Source organism: Oncorhynchus keta, chromosome 2 (genome assembly GCF_023373465.1).
Source record: "Oncorhynchus keta strain PuntledgeMale-10-30-2019 chromosome 2, Oket_V2, whole genome shotgun sequence".
In the NCBI taxonomy this organism is placed as follows: domain Eukaryota; kingdom Metazoa; phylum Chordata; class Actinopteri; order Salmoniformes; family Salmonidae; genus Oncorhynchus; species Oncorhynchus keta.
The window spans coordinates 30,644,822-30,662,564 of NC_068422.1; the positions used below are offsets into that span (position 1 = coordinate 30,644,822).

At 44.7% G+C, this 17,743-nt stretch overlaps 1 protein-coding gene across 4 annotated transcripts in view; it reads left to right on the forward strand.

Moving 5' to 3' along the window:
- The first annotated feature begins 3,354 nt into the window (after positions 1 to 3,354).
- The window catches only part of LOC118399095 (sodium/calcium exchanger 1), a 181,317-nt gene continuing 166,928 nt past the window's right edge, over positions 3,355 to 17,743 (forward strand). The window contains exons 1-2 of one of the 4 annotated variants that reach the window (XM_035794907.2): positions 3,355 to 3,824; positions 6,132 to 7,999. In XM_035794907.2, the coding sequence (XP_035650800.1) occupies positions 6,168 to 7,999 (1,832 nt within the window). In that variant the 5' untranslated portion in view covers positions 3,355 to 3,824; positions 6,132 to 6,167. The remainder of the gene's footprint in view (positions 3,825 to 6,131; positions 8,000 to 17,743) is intronic. The other 3 variants (XM_035794888.2, XM_035794879.2, XM_035794896.2) reach the window with 3 other exon arrangements.

Sequence of the window (17,743 nt, forward strand, 5' to 3'; positions counted from 1 at the left end):
ACAAATGACTTCGACTAACGTGTATCCTCGCACATTGACTCAGTACCGGTACCCCCTGTATATAGCCTCATTATTGTTATTTTATTGTGTTACTTTTCATTATTTTATTATTCTTTCTTGAACTGCATTGTTGGTTAAGGGCTTGTAAGTATATATCTACCCATTGTTCCTCTTTATTCCATGAAACTATATGTCACAAGTAAAAGCCTTGGGTGGCGAGTTGATACAATCCCACGTCTGGTAGGTTAAAACCATCTGCAGACTTAGGAAGATTGTTTTTTTTTTTTTTCTAAATGAATTTTACATCCTGAGATTTTTGAGTATTCTGAAAATAGTTTTAGCAAGGAGGGGATTGAGTTTTCAATTTTGGTCAGGGATATCAAGAGATCATCTGCAAATAAATGTAGATTATATTCCTGTTAACCAATAGTGATACCTGTTACATTTGGGGGGCCCTAGTGAGATTTGGTTGCCCCCCGCACCCACCCACCCACAACATTTTGTAAAACGTGTGCTATGGGGTCTAGTGAAAATGCAGTTTTAAATAAAGTTTTCTGCAGTTATACACATTTTTGCCATGGAGCAGAGAGAACATTTCACAATTTTATACCACATTTCATGCAATTCCACTCTTTTTGCCTTGGGGCAGAGAGGAATTGTTTCCGTTTTAATACAAATTTCCTTTGATTTTAAAGCAAAGTAAATTCTTGAAAAGTATTACTCTTATTTATCAGGATGCCTACAGCTCTGCTGGTACTACAGTAGGTGGCAGCAAAGGCCTCTCCAACCCAGCTTTTCTTTAAATATTCACTTTCTTCTATTTTGAAATGTAACTCTTGTAGGAAAACCACAAATGCTGACAATCTCTTTAAGTGTTCAAGAGCCATATGCTTTTTCCCCCATCTTGCAGCCTGTGTACATTTCATGCAATACGTTGGATTTTGTTGGTCTTTACTTGTATAGAATTAAAGTTAACCTTGTCTGTTCCATCTCTCATTGAAGAACTAGATGTTTAACATTTTAGCAAGCATGTCATATGAGGGCTGTGGGCATTTCATGGACTGGAAGAGTCATAGTATGAATACAGTACATATTTACTGTATACAGTGGCCACATCTCAAAATATATATAACCAATATGTAAACAGAGTGGCTGGTTTGTCCCTGACCTTTTATTCCAAGCGCTAAAGGTCCCGACGCTTCTGCACATGTGCGGATCACGTTCTGCGCATGTGTTTATTCTCTCAACTTTATGCACAGTCTCTGCTCTTCTCCTAGAGAACAGGCTGCTCTGGCAAAATGGTGCTCATTTAATAACGTTTGATCAATGCTGAATCAATGTCTGCATGATCAGGGTTTTCTACGTAACATAACCCGAAATAATAGCATAGTACAAAGTTACTGTAAGACAAAAACACCACTACTCATGTTGCCAAAACTCAACAGCATGCAACACTAGGCAAAATACATAGGTAGGCTTTTCACCTGTAAAACTAGAAGAAGTATCATTCACAACTGACAGTGAGAAACGTGAAGGGAAGGAGACCACAAATGTGCGTGTAAAGGTAAAGAAACACATGCGCAGGAGCTTCAAGAACTATCCAGAAAAGTTGGATTCGCACCCACTGCCATATGTACATTGTCCTGGATATAAAAACAGTACTATGATCATCATAACAACACCTTTTCCAATCCCAAGGTTCACTTATGGTGCTTGACTCTTCTGTCACTGTTAATTGATTAGTCTATCAGAGCTTGGTGTTTAGTCCAATGTAATACAATTAAGAAAGAGAAAGATATTATGAGAAATTCTGAAATACAGAATGAGAGAACTTTTAAACAATTAAAGAAGTAGCAGCCTAAGGGAGAAAATGTGAAGATGCCAAGCTATATCAAAATAAAACGCATGCTGCTTTTCATACACTGTGACGCTGTAATGTATACGATAATGTTCGGTATTATCAACAGTAAAAAACTCTGACACGTTTAACGGCAGCATACTGTAAATTATTGTGCTTTGTGGGGAAATTGTTGTATTTCAAATGGTACTGTAATTCCATCCCACAGAATACAGTACCGTACCATATCTTTGGAGCGCCAACAACCTTTTGAATTGAATTTATTTGGGGTAACAGACATATCCAACAAAGGGAACAATGTGGACCCAGAGGAAATCACTTGAAAGTATTAATTAAAATGTTTGTTTTCAAAGTGGTCGTCGATGGTTACAACTAGTAGGGGCATGGGAACCTATCTCTTGGCATATCCCCACAATGTTCCCACAACCTAAAGAATAATTCTTGGAGCCTTTAAAGAACAGACTAAATGTGTTCTGGGAACATTCTTGTAACATCAGGTAAATGTTTTTTGCTGGACAGTTCTTGTGTTTTCGGAAACATACAAAGTTCCCACCAGATTGTTCCCACAACCTAATGAAACATTCTGGGAAGCTTTAAAGAACAGACATGATGTGTTCTGGGAACGTTTTTGTAACATCAGGCAAATGTTTTATACAAACTTTCCATAATCATCCATAGGTCTGGAGAGTTTTTGTGTTACTGGAACTTTAACAGCACCAATTTTGTTTTGAAAGAAAAATATTACTGGTACATTGTGTTATTACATTACCTGGGAACCTAATGAGAACTTTGGGGTATATGTTCTGAGAACATCCCAAGGATATTTCTTGTTTTTTAATGAGAAAAAATAAATTTTGTTATCCAAAGCATTATTTTAATGTTTTTGGGATGTTATCACCCTAATGTTAGATACAATCCTAACTAGAATTTATTAGGAACCTTAGATAATGTTCTGGGAATGTTCCCGGTTTGCCTGGATGGCGTCAGCTATGACAGCACGCTTTACTACGCACCAGCAAAACCATCAATTTGAGTGACTGTTTTAAGTAGGTTCGTCTATACCTTTGAGGGTCAAATACCATAAAAAATGTAGACAAGAAAAAAATGTAGACAAGAAAAAAATGTATGAGTGGCCCTATGCTATTTAAATCTCTGAGGTCTCACAGTTGGTAATAGGTCAAAAGAACGAGTTGAGTTACCAACATGACAAGACTCACCACATCACAAAGCAATCCATTAGATCAGCATCAATACATTATGGTAGCCTACGTTATTCCAAAAATAAGGAAACTCGTGTGGGCCTATGCTGTAGAAGGCTACATTATAATGACAATGTTTATTGAAATGTGGGCCTAATTACAATGCATACAACGTTACAACAAGTATGTACAGTTGCGCAATGGGAGGGTCTTGGTGTTGATAGGCGGGTTGGCAGCGGGCCGCATCGCTAGTCTCGTTTCCCTCCGCTATTTCTAAATGCAATCTGAATAGGACGGTAACCAAGCGGGAGAGCTGTGGGAAGGAGCCTACCCGGGAGTTTGTCCGCCTCCACCGAAGCAGCCCGAGTTCTAAACTCAGGTTGGACTAGGTCTCGGTCTGTCTGTGCGCGGAGCTCTGTGGCCAGAGAGAGAGAGAGAGAGAGAGAGAGAGAGAGAGAGGGAGAATGAGGAAGAACTCTCAGTGCACCTTTTTGTCCTCCGATATGCAGATTCTCTGATAAAGCATCAGTTATCTGATCATCTCATACAGGTCGTGGAAAACTGCGAGTGTATGGGAATCTTTAACAGTTTCTTCTTCACCCAGGTATCTCGCCTCCTATATAACCCGAGAGGATTGTGAGCTGTAATAGGCTATTTACTACTGACGGCTCTTGCAGCTCTCTATTGGCATTTTCACGTCTAGGCTACAACAACTACTATTGCTGACTTATTCTGCCTGTGGATCTTGCCGTTGCGTCTTAGAAAAGGTATGATCATGTTGCTATTGTTATCATTAGCATATCAATATTTGGGTATTTGTGTGGCACTATCTTCTCACAGCAAGTTTAGTCCAGGCGATCACCCAATAGTCGATGGAGCGGCGGAGTGCTTACTTCGAAGACAGAATGTTACCGCATGTCTTGGCTAGCCTATAACATTCCGCATAGGATATTCTATTTTATACGGATCTACTAGGATTAGTAGACTATTCTGTCTAAAATCAAAATGGTAAAGCCTTGATGGAGACTTCTATTGAGACTATATATACCTCAATTTGTAGGTATTGGTATTCCTTCTTGCGCTTCCTCGCTCTCCTGCCTGCCACAAGAAGACGTGGTCGTTACCGCTAAACAGCATTGCCATGTTTCCAGATACCGATATGGGAGTGAAAGTTGTGTACAACGTGCCTTCACATAGCCCAAACCCGCATATATTGATTCGTGTCGGCAATAGTTGGCTACATAAGGTAAATAAGAACCCATTTGCGCCAATCCATTGCGCAAAATGCAGTCACGTAGTTTTATGCTGGTTAATTGTGCAGGTTGTGCGGTTGCATTGTGGTGATGGGGATTTCTAATATGCGGATTCAATCTGTGGATTAGGAAATTGGTGTTTTCTATTTCATTTTCTGTAGGTCTAGTCATTAATATATAAAATGTAATAAATTGATGGCAACATGTAAAACAATAGAAATCACACAACCGTCCATGTACAAGTAGCCTTTCTATTGTAAATCTGACAGGAATCGTAAACGTTCAACCCGGTTGCACTGAAGGCGGCACAACATTGTAGGCTATACACGGCGTGACCATCCCTCCATAATTTATTTATTATATATCCTCAACAGATTGATAAACTAGACCTAAATTATTAGTGATCATATTTAGCCTACTGTTTTATTAATTTCTTATTCAAGCTCATTTTAATATAGAGCTATGTAAAACAATAATTAATCATTGTGAAAATATGCCTATGGAAAAAATGGCTTAAATTTAAATTATATGGTAAAGTAGTGTATTATAATCTTGGAAAAAAGAAAAGAAAACGCCGCACATTGCAGCTCATTCTCCTGGGTAATTTTACTTATAAACAACGTTTCGACCCTTGGGTGTTTCATCAGTCTATTATAATCTTGCCTAGATCTTTGCGTGTCTACTTCTTTTCTGACTACATTGATGCTGAGTTGTCCAGCCCGGTGAGTAGTGTCGCATCACTCTCGTTTCACTGGATGCTTCCCTTACCCGCGGAGTCTCATCGTATTTAGCAGGCAATGCACACTCAAGATCTTCTCTCTCCCCTCTTATTTCAAAGGTCGGGGAGCCGGTCATTATAGAGCAGGGATGGGCAACTAGAGGCTGAGTTTTTTTAGGAACTCAGTCGGGGTCTCAATTTACTGTTGAGAGTTAGTTAGGATAGAAGAATAGACAAGATGCAATTTCGAAATTTGTTTGTGCATCAGCAGTTTTTCTCGTCACTCAATTAGCCCATGGCAGCTATTTTTTTTAGATTAATAAATTAGTCCATCTATCTAAACTTGTAGTAATAATGGTCGAATTACCCACCTGGGGCCCCCATTGTTTGTGTTAGTCAATCTCACTAAGATATCATATTAAATACGGCAAACATTTCTCTCCACTTTATGGTAAAACGTGAAGAATTATAGGAAATTAGCTGTAAAACACCCCTAAAAAATCTCTGCCCCATGGTAAAATGTGTAGATTTGCAGGAAATTAACGCAAACATACATTTTTTCTACAAGCTGTTAAGAGGGCAGCCACTAGAATGTTTTGCTCGCAAGGTGGGGGATGCCCAAAATGCCCGCTTAGGTGACTGCGTATGTTGGTATGGATGTGGATACGCAGACCCACAAGCCAGCCCCTCCACCCACATGAAAGTTGCCCATCCCTGTTATAGAGCCTTGTAAAATATTCTGGATGCAATCAATCGACCATAAACTGAAATGCATGTGACATATCTGCATAAATGTTCCCTACAAAGCATATGAAATATGGGAAATGTCCTCATCCCTGCAGAGAATCAATAAAAATGAATCTGCTGCTTCTTCCCTTCCCTCCAACCAAGAGGCAGACCCTATATGGTTGGCTCTCTTATAGGCATCACAGCTACTCACCAGGGGAATTATCCACCAATATGCAATTGATATGAAATGAATACTATGGTTATATTATATCATTGACGTGAATTACTACATTGTTTTAACACTATTATTACAATGAGAGCAAATGGTGTTACATTTCCAGTCATTCCAACCCCTTCATTTCCCCTCTCTGCAGGTTTAGGAAGCAGAGGAAGTGAACCACTCCAGAATCATGGGACACTTTCAGATCTCCCCCATTCTCTCCCTTGGCCTTCGGTTCGTGGTTGTCGTAGCGATCCTGTTCCTCAAATTCCAACATGTGACGACTATGTCCTCGGATGTGGACTTGGATCAGTTCGTGTCTCCTACTGCCAGCAGCAACATTACTGTGTGCACTACAGCAGGCACAGCATGTGAAAAAGGGGTGATTCTGCCTGTCTGGGAACCTCAGAATCCCTCGTTCGGGGACAAAGTGGCACGGGCTACAGTCTACTTCGTGGCCCTGGTGTACATGTTCCTCGGAGTGTCCATCATCGCTGACCGTTTCATGGCGTCCATCGAGGTCATCACCTCTCAGGAGAAAGAGATCACCATCAAGAGACCCAACGGAGAGACCACCACCACCACTGTGCGGATCTGGAACGAGACAGTGTCCAACCTCACGCTCATGGCCCTGGGTTCTAGTGCCCCTGAGATCCTACTGTCCGTCATTGAGGTTTGTGGACACGGTTTTGATGCGGGAGCCTTGGGCCCCAGCACTATCGTGGGCAGCGCCGCCTTCAACATGTTTGTCATCATCGGCATCTGTGTGTGGGTGGTGCCCGACGGGGAGGTCCGTAAGGTCAAGCACCTGCGCGTCTTCTTCGTCACAGCCACCTGGAGCATCTTCGCCTACATATGGCTCTACCTGATCCTGGCTGTCATCTCCCCTGGCATAGTGCAGGTATGGGAGGGCCTGCTCACCCTCTTCTTCTTCCCCATCTGCGTGTTGTTCGCCTGGGTCGCTGACCGACGCCTGCTCTTCTACAAGTACGTCTACAAGCGCTACCGTACCGGCAAGCAGCGGGGCATGATCATTGAGACCGAGGGCGACCGCCCGCTCCCGTCCAAAGTCGACATCGAGATGGATGGGAAGATGCTCAACTCTCACGCGGCGGACTTCCTGGACGGGCCTCTGGGGCTGGACCTGAATGTGAAGGACCTGGATGAGGAGGAGACCCGGCGCGACATGGCCAAGATCCTCAAGGAGCTGAAGCAGAAGCACCCAGATAAGGAGGTGGAGCAGCTGATTGAACTGGCCAACTACCAGGTATTGAGTTCACAGCAGAAGAGCAGGGCCTTCTACCGCTGCCAGGCCACCAGGCTCATGACTGGCGCTGGGAACATCCTGAAGAAGCATGCAGCCGACCAGGCCCGCAAGGCCATCAGCCTGCACGAGGTCCGCTCTGATGTGGCTGATAACGACCCCGTCTCCAAGATCTATTTTGACCCCGGCTCCTACCAGTGCCTGGAGAACTGTGGCACAGTGGCAGTGAACGTGCTACGCCGAGGTGGCGACCTGACCAAGACTGTGTCGGTGGAATTCCGTACGGAGGATGGATCAGCCAACGCGGGCTCGGACTACGAATTTACCGAAGGGGTGGTGGTGTTCAAGCCCGGAGAGACCCAGAAAGAGATCCGCGTGGGTATTATCGATGATGACATCTTTGAGGAGGACGAGAACTTCCTGATCCATCTGAGCAACGTCAAAGTGCTGCTGGCAGAGGGGGAGGAGGTAGAGAACCCAGAGACCAATCACGTGGAGGCGGTGGCCTGTCTCGGTCTGCCCGCCACGGCAACCGTGACCATCTTTGATGACGACCACGCCGGCATCTTCACGTTTGAGGAGCCGGTGGCGCACGTGAGTGAGAGCGTGGGCACCATGGAGGTGAAGGTGCTGCGTACATCGGGGGCACGTGGGGTCGTCATGGTGCCCTACAAGACTGTGGAGGGCACAGCACGCGGAGGTGGAGAGGACTTTGAAGATACTCACGGGGTCTTGGAGTTCCAGAACGATGAAATCTTGTAAGTTCATATTTTACTTGTGTACAGTGAAGGTTCTTTTAAGTAGTTATTTAGTTTATATGTGGGGCTGACATTACACTGCTTATAAGCATACTATTATGCTTTTTTTTAAATTTACATTTGGAGGAATAATTTCAGACAAAAAAAAGAAAGTGAGTAGGCTATTGAAATATGTAGTATAATATATGAATCTGTATCCACCAATGCAGTTTATTGTCAGTATCTTTAGATATGCATGTGTAGTCTATGCTGATGCTGGGTTTTGTTTGTCTGTGAATGCATGTCTTGATGAGGATGATGTGGTGGATGGTGAGTGTGTTTGTGTCATGTCATGGTCGTGGTGCAGTGGACTGCTCCTGTGCCATTAGGATACGTCGTCAACTCTCTTAGTTTCCGCTCTCCTCTTTGCTTCTTCTTTCATTCATTCATTCTGTTATTCATTCACTCATTTACTTATTGATGTATTTATCGAATGTGTGATTTCTGCAGCAACTGTGTTTCGAGCTCACTCAGATTTATCCATGTGTGATCGCTACTCATTCATTTCAGTGGCATGACGAGCCTGAACTCTTTAAGCCTGACTATTGCTGATGTGTATTGAATTTATTGCTTAGTAGACAATCTGAATATAAATTACTGACTTGACATTCTGGGTTAATGATCAGGCCTGGCTCAATACTGTTCTGGAAAAGAGCATTTCATATTTCTATACATTAAGGTTTGGCATGTTAATTATTTTTTTAAAGGACAAGAGCTACTTGTCTCTCTCTCTATTCCCCTCTATCCCTTCGTCTCTCCCTCTGTCCCCATACTCACCCTCTTTGACATGCAGGGGACGAGTGAGACAGATGAATGAAAAGGCTCATTTTTAAACAGATTCAAAGCAGATGTTTAGGTTCAACTTTCCAAGGCCCATTGCATAGTTTCCATAGTGTAGCTCTCACGGCACTGCTAAGTGGATTTTAATAACACTTGTCTAAATGAAATGATGGAGTGTCAGAGGCGAGGGGCCGGCGGTTCTGTAAGGCAGACCTTCTACTCCATCCTATAGGAACCTGTAGGACCCAGTAGACAACAGTCTAACCGCAGCTCTGGGAAAGGAGTGGAATGAATGATGGAACTGGATTTTGAATTCATCCGAGTTTTCGGCCTGGAATGGAATGGTGTTAGCTGACTGTTGTATTTTTCCTTGCAAGGTGTCATTTGATTTAATATGGCAATATAATATACCATTAGATTAGATGAGTTTATTAGTCACATGCACAGGGTCACAGATGTAATTGCAAAGTACAGTGAAATTCTTATGCGCCAAGCTCTTACAGTGCAGGTCAAAAAGAGAAGTTAATGTCCCAGAGGGAATGTCCATAAGGAGCAGCAGGGGGAGAAGTGAGAAGTTAATGTCCCAGAGGGAATGTCCATAAAGGAGCAGCAGGGGAAGAAGTGAGAAGTTAATGTCCCAGAGGGAATGTCCATAAGGGGAGCAGCAGGGGAAGAAGTGAGAAGTTAATGTCCCAGAGGGAATGTCCATAAGGAGCAGCAGGGGGAGAAGTGAGAAGTCAATGTCCCAGAGAGAATGTCCATAAAGGAGCAGCAGGGGAAGAAGTGAGAAGTTAATGTCCCAGAGGGAATGTCCATAAGGAGCAGCAGGGGGAGAAATGAGAAGTTAATGTCCCAGAGGGAATGTCCATAAGGAGCAGCAGGGGGAGAAATGAGAAGTTAATGTCCCAGAGGGAATGTCCATAAGGAGCAGCAGGGGGAGAAATGAGAAGTTAATATCCCAGAGGGAATGTCCATAAGGAGCAGCAGGGGGAGAAGTGAGAAGTTAATGTCCCAGAGGGAATGTCCATAAGGAGCAGCAGGGGGAGAAATGAGAAGTTAATGTCCCAGAGGGAATGTCCATAAGGAGCAGCAGGGGGAGAAATGAGAAGTTAATGTCCCAGAGGGAATGTCCATAAGGAGCAGCAGGGGGAGAAATGAGAAGTTAATGTCCCAGAGGGAATGTCCATAAGGAGCAGCAGGGGGAGAAATGAGAAGTTAATGTCCCAGAGGGAATGTCCATAAGGAGCAGCAGGGGGAGAAGTGAGAAGTTAATGTCCCAGAGGGAATGTCCATAAGGAGCAGCAGGGGGAGAAATGAGAAGTTAATGTCCCAGAGGGAATGTCCATAAGGAGCAGCAGGGGGTGAAGTGAGAAGTTAATGTCCCAGAGGGAATGTCCATAAGGAGCAGCAGGGGGAGAAATGAGAAGTTAATGTCCCAGAGGGAATGTCCATAAGGAGCAGCAGGGGGAGAAGTGAGAAGTTAATGTCCCAGAGGGAATGTCCATAAGGAGCAGCAGGGGGAGAAATGAGAAGTTAATGTCCCAGAGGGAATGTCCATAAGGAGCAGCAGGGGGTGAAGTGAGAAGTGAAGGAAACAATAATAAATATAATAATACACATTTACAGCTGTAACAATATACCGCCCGCGTCGGAGTGACGGAAGTGGGGAGAACAGGCCGGGGTCCTTGATGGTCTTCTTGGCCTTCCTGTGACACCTGGTGTTGTAGGTGTACTTGAGGGCAGGCAGTGAGCACCCAATAGTGCGTTCGGCTGAGCGTACCACCCTCTGTAGAGCCTTGTGGTCATAGACATAGTCTCAGTCTACCTCATTGGTTTCATTTCCACCAAAATGATACCAGTATCTACATAGAAACGTTTTATTCAATATCTTGCCAAAGTATATTTCATGAATTTTATTCTGGTAATATTCTGACCTAAGTAAAGTTAACCTCTGAGTGGGTAGGAGTCCGTTCACAGTTTCATTTTCAGATTACATGCAGGCTAAACCTCCTACCGCCAGAGAGCTGGAAGCACATGCGGTAAATGCCTCCCAACAGGCCCTTGAAAAGATAGATCCCAGAAGGGGAGAGGACATTTTTACTCCGGAAAAATGAATTACAAAGTGGATGATCTAAATTAGAGTGCCCGGGGGCTGCCTCTACCCTAATTCAGCTGCAGACTCCCTCCTTCCTTTGTGTCACAGTCAAGCCAGGAGAGAAGTTTTAGCCCTCTTCTCTTTCACTAGGGCTTTTCTTCCCATCAGAAAGCAAAGTGTAATTTTTCTTCAGAATTGAATGTGAGGGCCAGAGTAGCCCTGCTTGTAGACATGGGCTAGCGCAGTGGCTGTGATTGCTGGTTGTTTGACCGGAGTACAGGTTGGGGAAATGACTGGAGAGTGGAAGATTGGGCAAATGATGGTGTTTTCAGCACTCTGCTTTTGTCCTCTGTAGGGAGGATAGAACAACTAATGTGAGTCTGGACAGAAATAGCAAGACAAAAGAGAGAGATGGCGAGAATCTTTGTCATTTAAAATGTACAGTTGCGTTGTGGTATAGCAAAGCACATTTATGCACCGCCGTTTTCAGTCTTTGAATTTCAGGCTGACAGTATGAGGAGCTGGATAGAGATCCTTATTAACAGAGGAAGTTCAATTAGTGCAAGCTGCCATAGCATCTTGCTATGCTATTCATTGGCCCCACCACACCATGACACTCCGCATCCTCCATTGATCCCTCCCGTGTGAGTGACTGTCACATCCAAGCCACCGTCCCTCTAGAGGTTAGTCATAAGTCGGTAATGAGGCTTTTGTGAGGTCCGTGTCGCAGTCTCTCCTCTCTGACAGGCCTGTTGTACAGGAATACAGATTCATTTAATTAGCATGTATAATCAACAGACAGCCATTTGGGAGATTTTCTTTCTGTCTGTTTTAGGGGCATGACGGTGGCAATGGTGACACCAGTCACTAGTGCTGTTCTGTGGTTTGGTTCACAGATGACATGGCTAGTGTAGCTCCATTAGATAGACATGTTCTTATGGATTACCCTGTCGTGTTATAAGGAACTATATCCTCAAAACTTTTATAACTGAAAGTTGTGACTGTGTGTGGACATGATACAGAAGAGCTGATCTTGGATCTGTTGATCGGTTTTGGTCTCCATTCTCTACGTGAATTGTCTCTGGTCCCAGGCCTGTAGATTTAGCCTGTTTAGATTCTATGACTGTGGCCATGGTATCTATGACACTGTGTGAAGTCGACACCAGCTATGTGAGGACTGTCACCCTTCAGGGGTGGGAGATAAAGGCCTGTGTTTTTTATGCAGTCATTTGCTGGCTGGAATGGCTTGTTGACGTTTAGATGTGAACCTTTTATAACGGTCTTCCTCCCAGGGCTGTAAGAGGAGTAACAGGTGGACATAACTCCTGCCAAAGTAGTGCTATTACTATGTGCTCAGTAACCGGAGAACACATGCCCTTCACACCCATGGAAACCACTGCTAGAGGTGTGTGTTTGTGTCTGAGTAAATAAATACATGTACAATCTTTGTCTATGTTATAAGTCTTCCTATCTTTCTATGTGTTCATATCCTGTGTACAGTATACCTCTACATTCAGGAGTGTGACTGTGTGTATTCATGGGACTGACATCATGATGTCATGGCTTTGTGGTGTCCCTGGACTGTTCACATAAACAACATGGCTGCTCAAGGTGTGAAATAACCTTCTCACACTGATCTCACCCGGCTAGAGCTACTGCTGCCACTGACATTTGCCCCGGTTCACGTCACAACAATGCCATAGATGAGTTATGGGTAAAAACAGACATGGAACACAGAATGTCAGTGACTTATCCCAAAAATATGTTCATTTCTGCTTCCCTAACCTAAATGTCAACCTCTTGTCTACTCTCTCCACCTCCACCACGTTTCATCCATACTCAGGGAACTCGGAAAGAGTTTTTTTTTTTTTGCGTTGTCATTTTGTCCCGGTTTTGTGCTGGTGCAGTGTGGCAGCACAGCCAGGTCAGTGGAGAGAGAGAGGAAAATGAAGAGGGTGAGTCGTTTGACAAATGAGCCCAAACCGTCTGCCTGCACAGAAAGGTCATCGCTAAGCAACAGATGTGATGGAGGAGAAGAGGATGGCATCTCCAGGCTCCAGGTATATGAGACACAGGAACTGGGGAACCAGTAGGAGAGGACAGAGAGAGGGCCTGAGGGAGAGCTGGAGGGAGAGAGAGAGAGAAAATGGAAAAGGGGGAGTAATGGGATAAATAGAAAGAAATTGAGAAAAGGGGTGATGGAGGGAGAGACAGAAAGAGAAAAGGGAGATAGAAAGAAACAGAGAGAGACAGAGTAAGAGAGTAAGAGAGAAATACATTGCATTAGTGAGTGGACTGGGAGTGAGGATGAAAGCTGAAACAAAGCAGTTGGCATGGATATCAGGCAAGTCTTTGTAGTGGATTAGTGGCTTTAGAAAGTGCTGTTTAGGATGTTTTTCACTGAGCTGACAGTGGACAGATTAGAATAACTTGGAGTCTTCTTTTCAACTGCTCCCAATTTAGACTGCTGACACAGCGCAGTCACAGTTACTCTGATAACATGATGGATGCAATGGCCACACACACAATCAGGCATGCACATATTCTCTCTTAATCTCATCTGCACTTCTCTCTCTTCTTTCTCTCTCTTCTTCCTCTCCCTTCTTTCTCTCTCTTCTCCTCTCTCTCTTCTCTTCTCCCCTCTATCTCTCTCTCTCTTCTCTCTCTCTCTCTCTCTCTCTCTCTCTCTCTCTCTCTCCCTTCTCCTCCCCTCTTCGTCCCTTCTCCCCCTCTCTCCCTCTCTCTCTCTCTCTCTCTCCCTCTCCCTCTCTTTCTCTCTCTCTCACACTCTCTCTCTCTCTCTCTCTCTCTCACTCTCTCTCCCTTCTCCTCCCCTCTCAGTCCCTTCTCCCCACCTTTCTCTCTCTCCCCCTCTCTCTCTCTCTCCCTTCTCTCTCTCTCCCCCTTCTCTCTCTCCCCTCTCTTCTCTCTCTCCCTCTCTCCCCCTCTCTCTCCCTCTCTCCCCCTCTCTTTCTCCCCTTCTCTCTCTCTCTCTCTCTCTCTCTCTCTCTCTCTCTCTCTCTCTCTCTCTCTCTCTCTCTCTCTCTCTCTCTCTCTCTCTCTCCTTCTCTCCTCCCCTCTCAGTCCCTTATCCCCCCTCTCTCTCTCTCCCTTCTCTCTCTCTCTCTCTCTCTCTCCCCTCTCTCTCTCTCTCTCTCACACACACACACACACACACACACACACACACACACACACACACACACACACACACACACACACACACACACACACACACACACACACACACACACACACACACACACACACATAAACAATTTTTTACAAAGTCTTTAAGTCCTTAACTACCAAACCTCAATCCACTTGTCATGTAACCATTATCCCTGCACTGTCAGTTAGTGGCCTCTTATTCTGAGGAAACTTTTAAGCCTGTCTGGATTTTCTCCTGCTTTCACCACATTTTTTGTCTGACAGGATTAATATGGTGGGCTCAGGGGCTCCATCCTGACTCAACTGACTCCACTGCTCTCTCTCCTCTCCTGTGCACATATCTGCAATACAGTGGCTCAGAAGTGACACTTTTTACAGTGGGTTGGGATGGGATAAGTCATGACTTCCTGAGAAAGAGAGAAAATAGATTTAAGATATTATTTCAGAAATCTACCCCAATATTCAACAGCCACTTAGAACACTAACCCACTGTAGAACTCACCTCGTGGAGACAGTATGATGAGGACTATGTCTAGTATGGTCTCTCCCAAGCACATACATATTGTCTGTACATCATTTGTTCAGTAGACCAGACTTCTCCTCTGGAAAAGGTCTCATTTCCAAACTAGATTGGTACTGTACTTTCTCCAGAGTTTAGGGACCTGGATTGAGGGGGACACACAGATAATCTTTCATATAAATGTCACTTCATTCCCCCACCTGCATAGCTAAGTAGGTTTTATAAAGGGTTATGAGCCCACTAATGCTCTTATTTTGAAATTAATTATTGGGAAGACAGTGCCATGGAAGGCAATTTATCCACATTAGTCAATGTGAGTAGAGTGCCGGAGAGTGTGCCAATGTTTGTGTGTGTGTGTGTGTGTGTGTGTGTGTGTGTGTGTGTGTGTGTGTGTGTGTGTGTGTGTGTACAACCGTGTGTGTGTGACTGTGTGTCTGTGCAACTGTGCAACTGTGCATGTGTGTGTGTTCTAAAAATATGTTCTGTCTATGAGAGCATATTCTGAAACTTGTGTGTGTGCGTGTGCGCATGTGCGTGCGTGTGCGTGTGTGTCTGTGTTTGTATGTATGAATTCACCTCAGCTAGTAAAGACACCTGCCACCGATGCAAAACAAGCCGACGACATAGATGATTATTCTACTCGTGGAGTGCTCAGGGTAACCGCAGCGAACTGCTTTTGCAGTGCGTGGTCAAGTGTTTCCTCTGTAGTAAAGCTGAAACCATTTCACGCTTTGCTGGGCCGGCGTGGCTTTTATGTGACTGCATTTTCAACCTTCTCAGACACAGAGAGAGAAAGAGAAAGTGAGAGAGGAAATAAGAGTGTAGCTTTCAGAGCCAAAGTCCGCCCTCTTGAATCTGTAATGTCGGGCAGGGGCTTAGCACAAGCACTGATGCAAGATCATTGCACAGCTCCAGACTCAGAACATTCACCCGAGCCTCCACTGCCCGGCAAGAATGAGCTCCTCTCTATTTCCACACACCACATATCTGGAATAGTTCTGGTACATTTGGAACAGAGGAGCTCCTAAAAAGGCTTTGAGACATCCTGTGTGGCATGGGAGAGTTGTTTTAGAGCCAAAAGAGGATTCTGCTCTGTACTCTCCCTCTCCCTCGTTATCACTCCCTTCATCTCTATCATTACTCCCTTACTTCCCTTTGTCAGTACATCTCCGAGCATCTATTTGAGCCTGGCATCAGCCGTGCGGTAGAATGGGCTGTTACAGTATAGGTGTTGTTCACACACACACACACACACACACACACACACACACACACACACACACACACACACACACACACACACACACACACACACACACACACACACACACACACACACACACACACACACACACACACACACACACACACACACACGCTTGATTAGGTTTGAAACCTGGAGCCTCGCTGCAGTCTTAAGGGACATCCCAACCTGATATCTCTAGCTGATATTCTCCTGAGTTCCCCTGATACATCAACCACTGATATCTCCTCCTGCTTCTAACCTCTGTATATCTCTTCTAGTACTCTGCTCAGTATCCTGTGGCTCAGCTCCGTGACACCTTCATCTCAGACCGTCTGTGTCCGGTTCACTCAGCGACCTGGATTGCAAGTCATCATGGAAATAACCGGCGCTTCCTATCTGACCTTTTCTGCCGGTCATATTTTATCTCACTGAGTCACATGGGGGGCTTTCGAATTCAGTCAGGTCCGTAACCGGTCATACCTGTAGTGTTATGGAGGTGACATGGTATTACGGGGATGACTTATGATGGGGTTATGAATGTATTACCCCGAGCTTCAGCAGATCAATTCTAGATGTGCTTCATGTCAATGCCGTCCTAAGGGATTTGGTCCCAGTTCCTGGCCTCTGGCCTAGTGTGACAGGATTTCCCAAACAGGATTAGAATGGTGGCGTTTTCAATCCGGCCAAACATCAGGGAGAATCACCTAGAATCCCAGATGAGTCACTTACAGTGTTCTCTCTCTTCAGCTACGGCGAATGTTCACTCTCTCCCAAACACACCAAAGAGCTGGTTCACTAATTAGGCTAATTTTAGGTATTTAATATCCAGAAAAATGCCATTTACTGTAGCTGTGAAGGTTCAGCTCACCTGATTAGCAGTTACATCTGTAAACCCCTTGTTAAGAGGGCCGCCTCATAGTGAATCACCTACCTGCAGATGACTCACTCTGTCTAAGGGGAAGAGCGTGAAAGAGAGAGAAACTGAGAGAAAGATAACTAAGGAACAAAAGAGAGCGAGAGAGGTAGTGAATAAATGAATGAGCACGTTTGTCAAGCTGGCAGGAAGCAGATCCGTGGAGGACAAGCCTATCCCATATCCCCCATTCTTGTCCTCCGGCCTGTCACCATGACAATTTGTATCTCTCAGGCCGGCTCCCGTCAGATGGATGGCCAGTCAGTGGAAGCGTCCTGATGGCGATCAGTGAAATATGGAGCGTTTATCAAAGATTTTCTCTCTCTTAATAAATTACTGGGAGTAGGCACTCAGCAGGACTCATTCTTCATACCAGGCCCCCTGATACATATGGGCCGATACAGTCACACACACACACACACACACACACACACACACACACACACACACACACACACACACACACACACACACACACACACACACACACACACACACACACACACACAGGTATTTATTCACCTCGAAGGTGCATTCTGAGTGTGTGTGTGTGTGTGTGTGTCAGCTGGTGTGGCTGAGTTCTGGAGGTCCTGACAGCAGGACTCTGAGTTAATAAGCCTGGCCTGCCTTGTTTCTTGTTCCAGCACCAGATGTTCAAAAGCCTCGAGATCTTCACTCCACGTGTGTGTGTGTGTGTGTGTGTGTGTGTGTGTGTGTGTGTGTGTGTGTGTGTGTGTGTGTGTGTGTGTGTGTGTGTGTGTGTGTGTGTGTGTGTGTGTGTGTGTGTGTGTGTGTGTGTGTGTGTGTGTGTGTGTTTGTGTGTGTGTGTGTGTGCGTGTGAGCGTGCTTATTACACTGCGTGTGTTCCTAAAGTCTGTGTCCTCTATCTACCATCGTTTTGTGTTTGTGTAGGTGTGATTGTCTGTTTTTCTGTCTCTTTCTCTGTGGTTGTGCACATATGTGTGTGTGTCAGTCTGTTT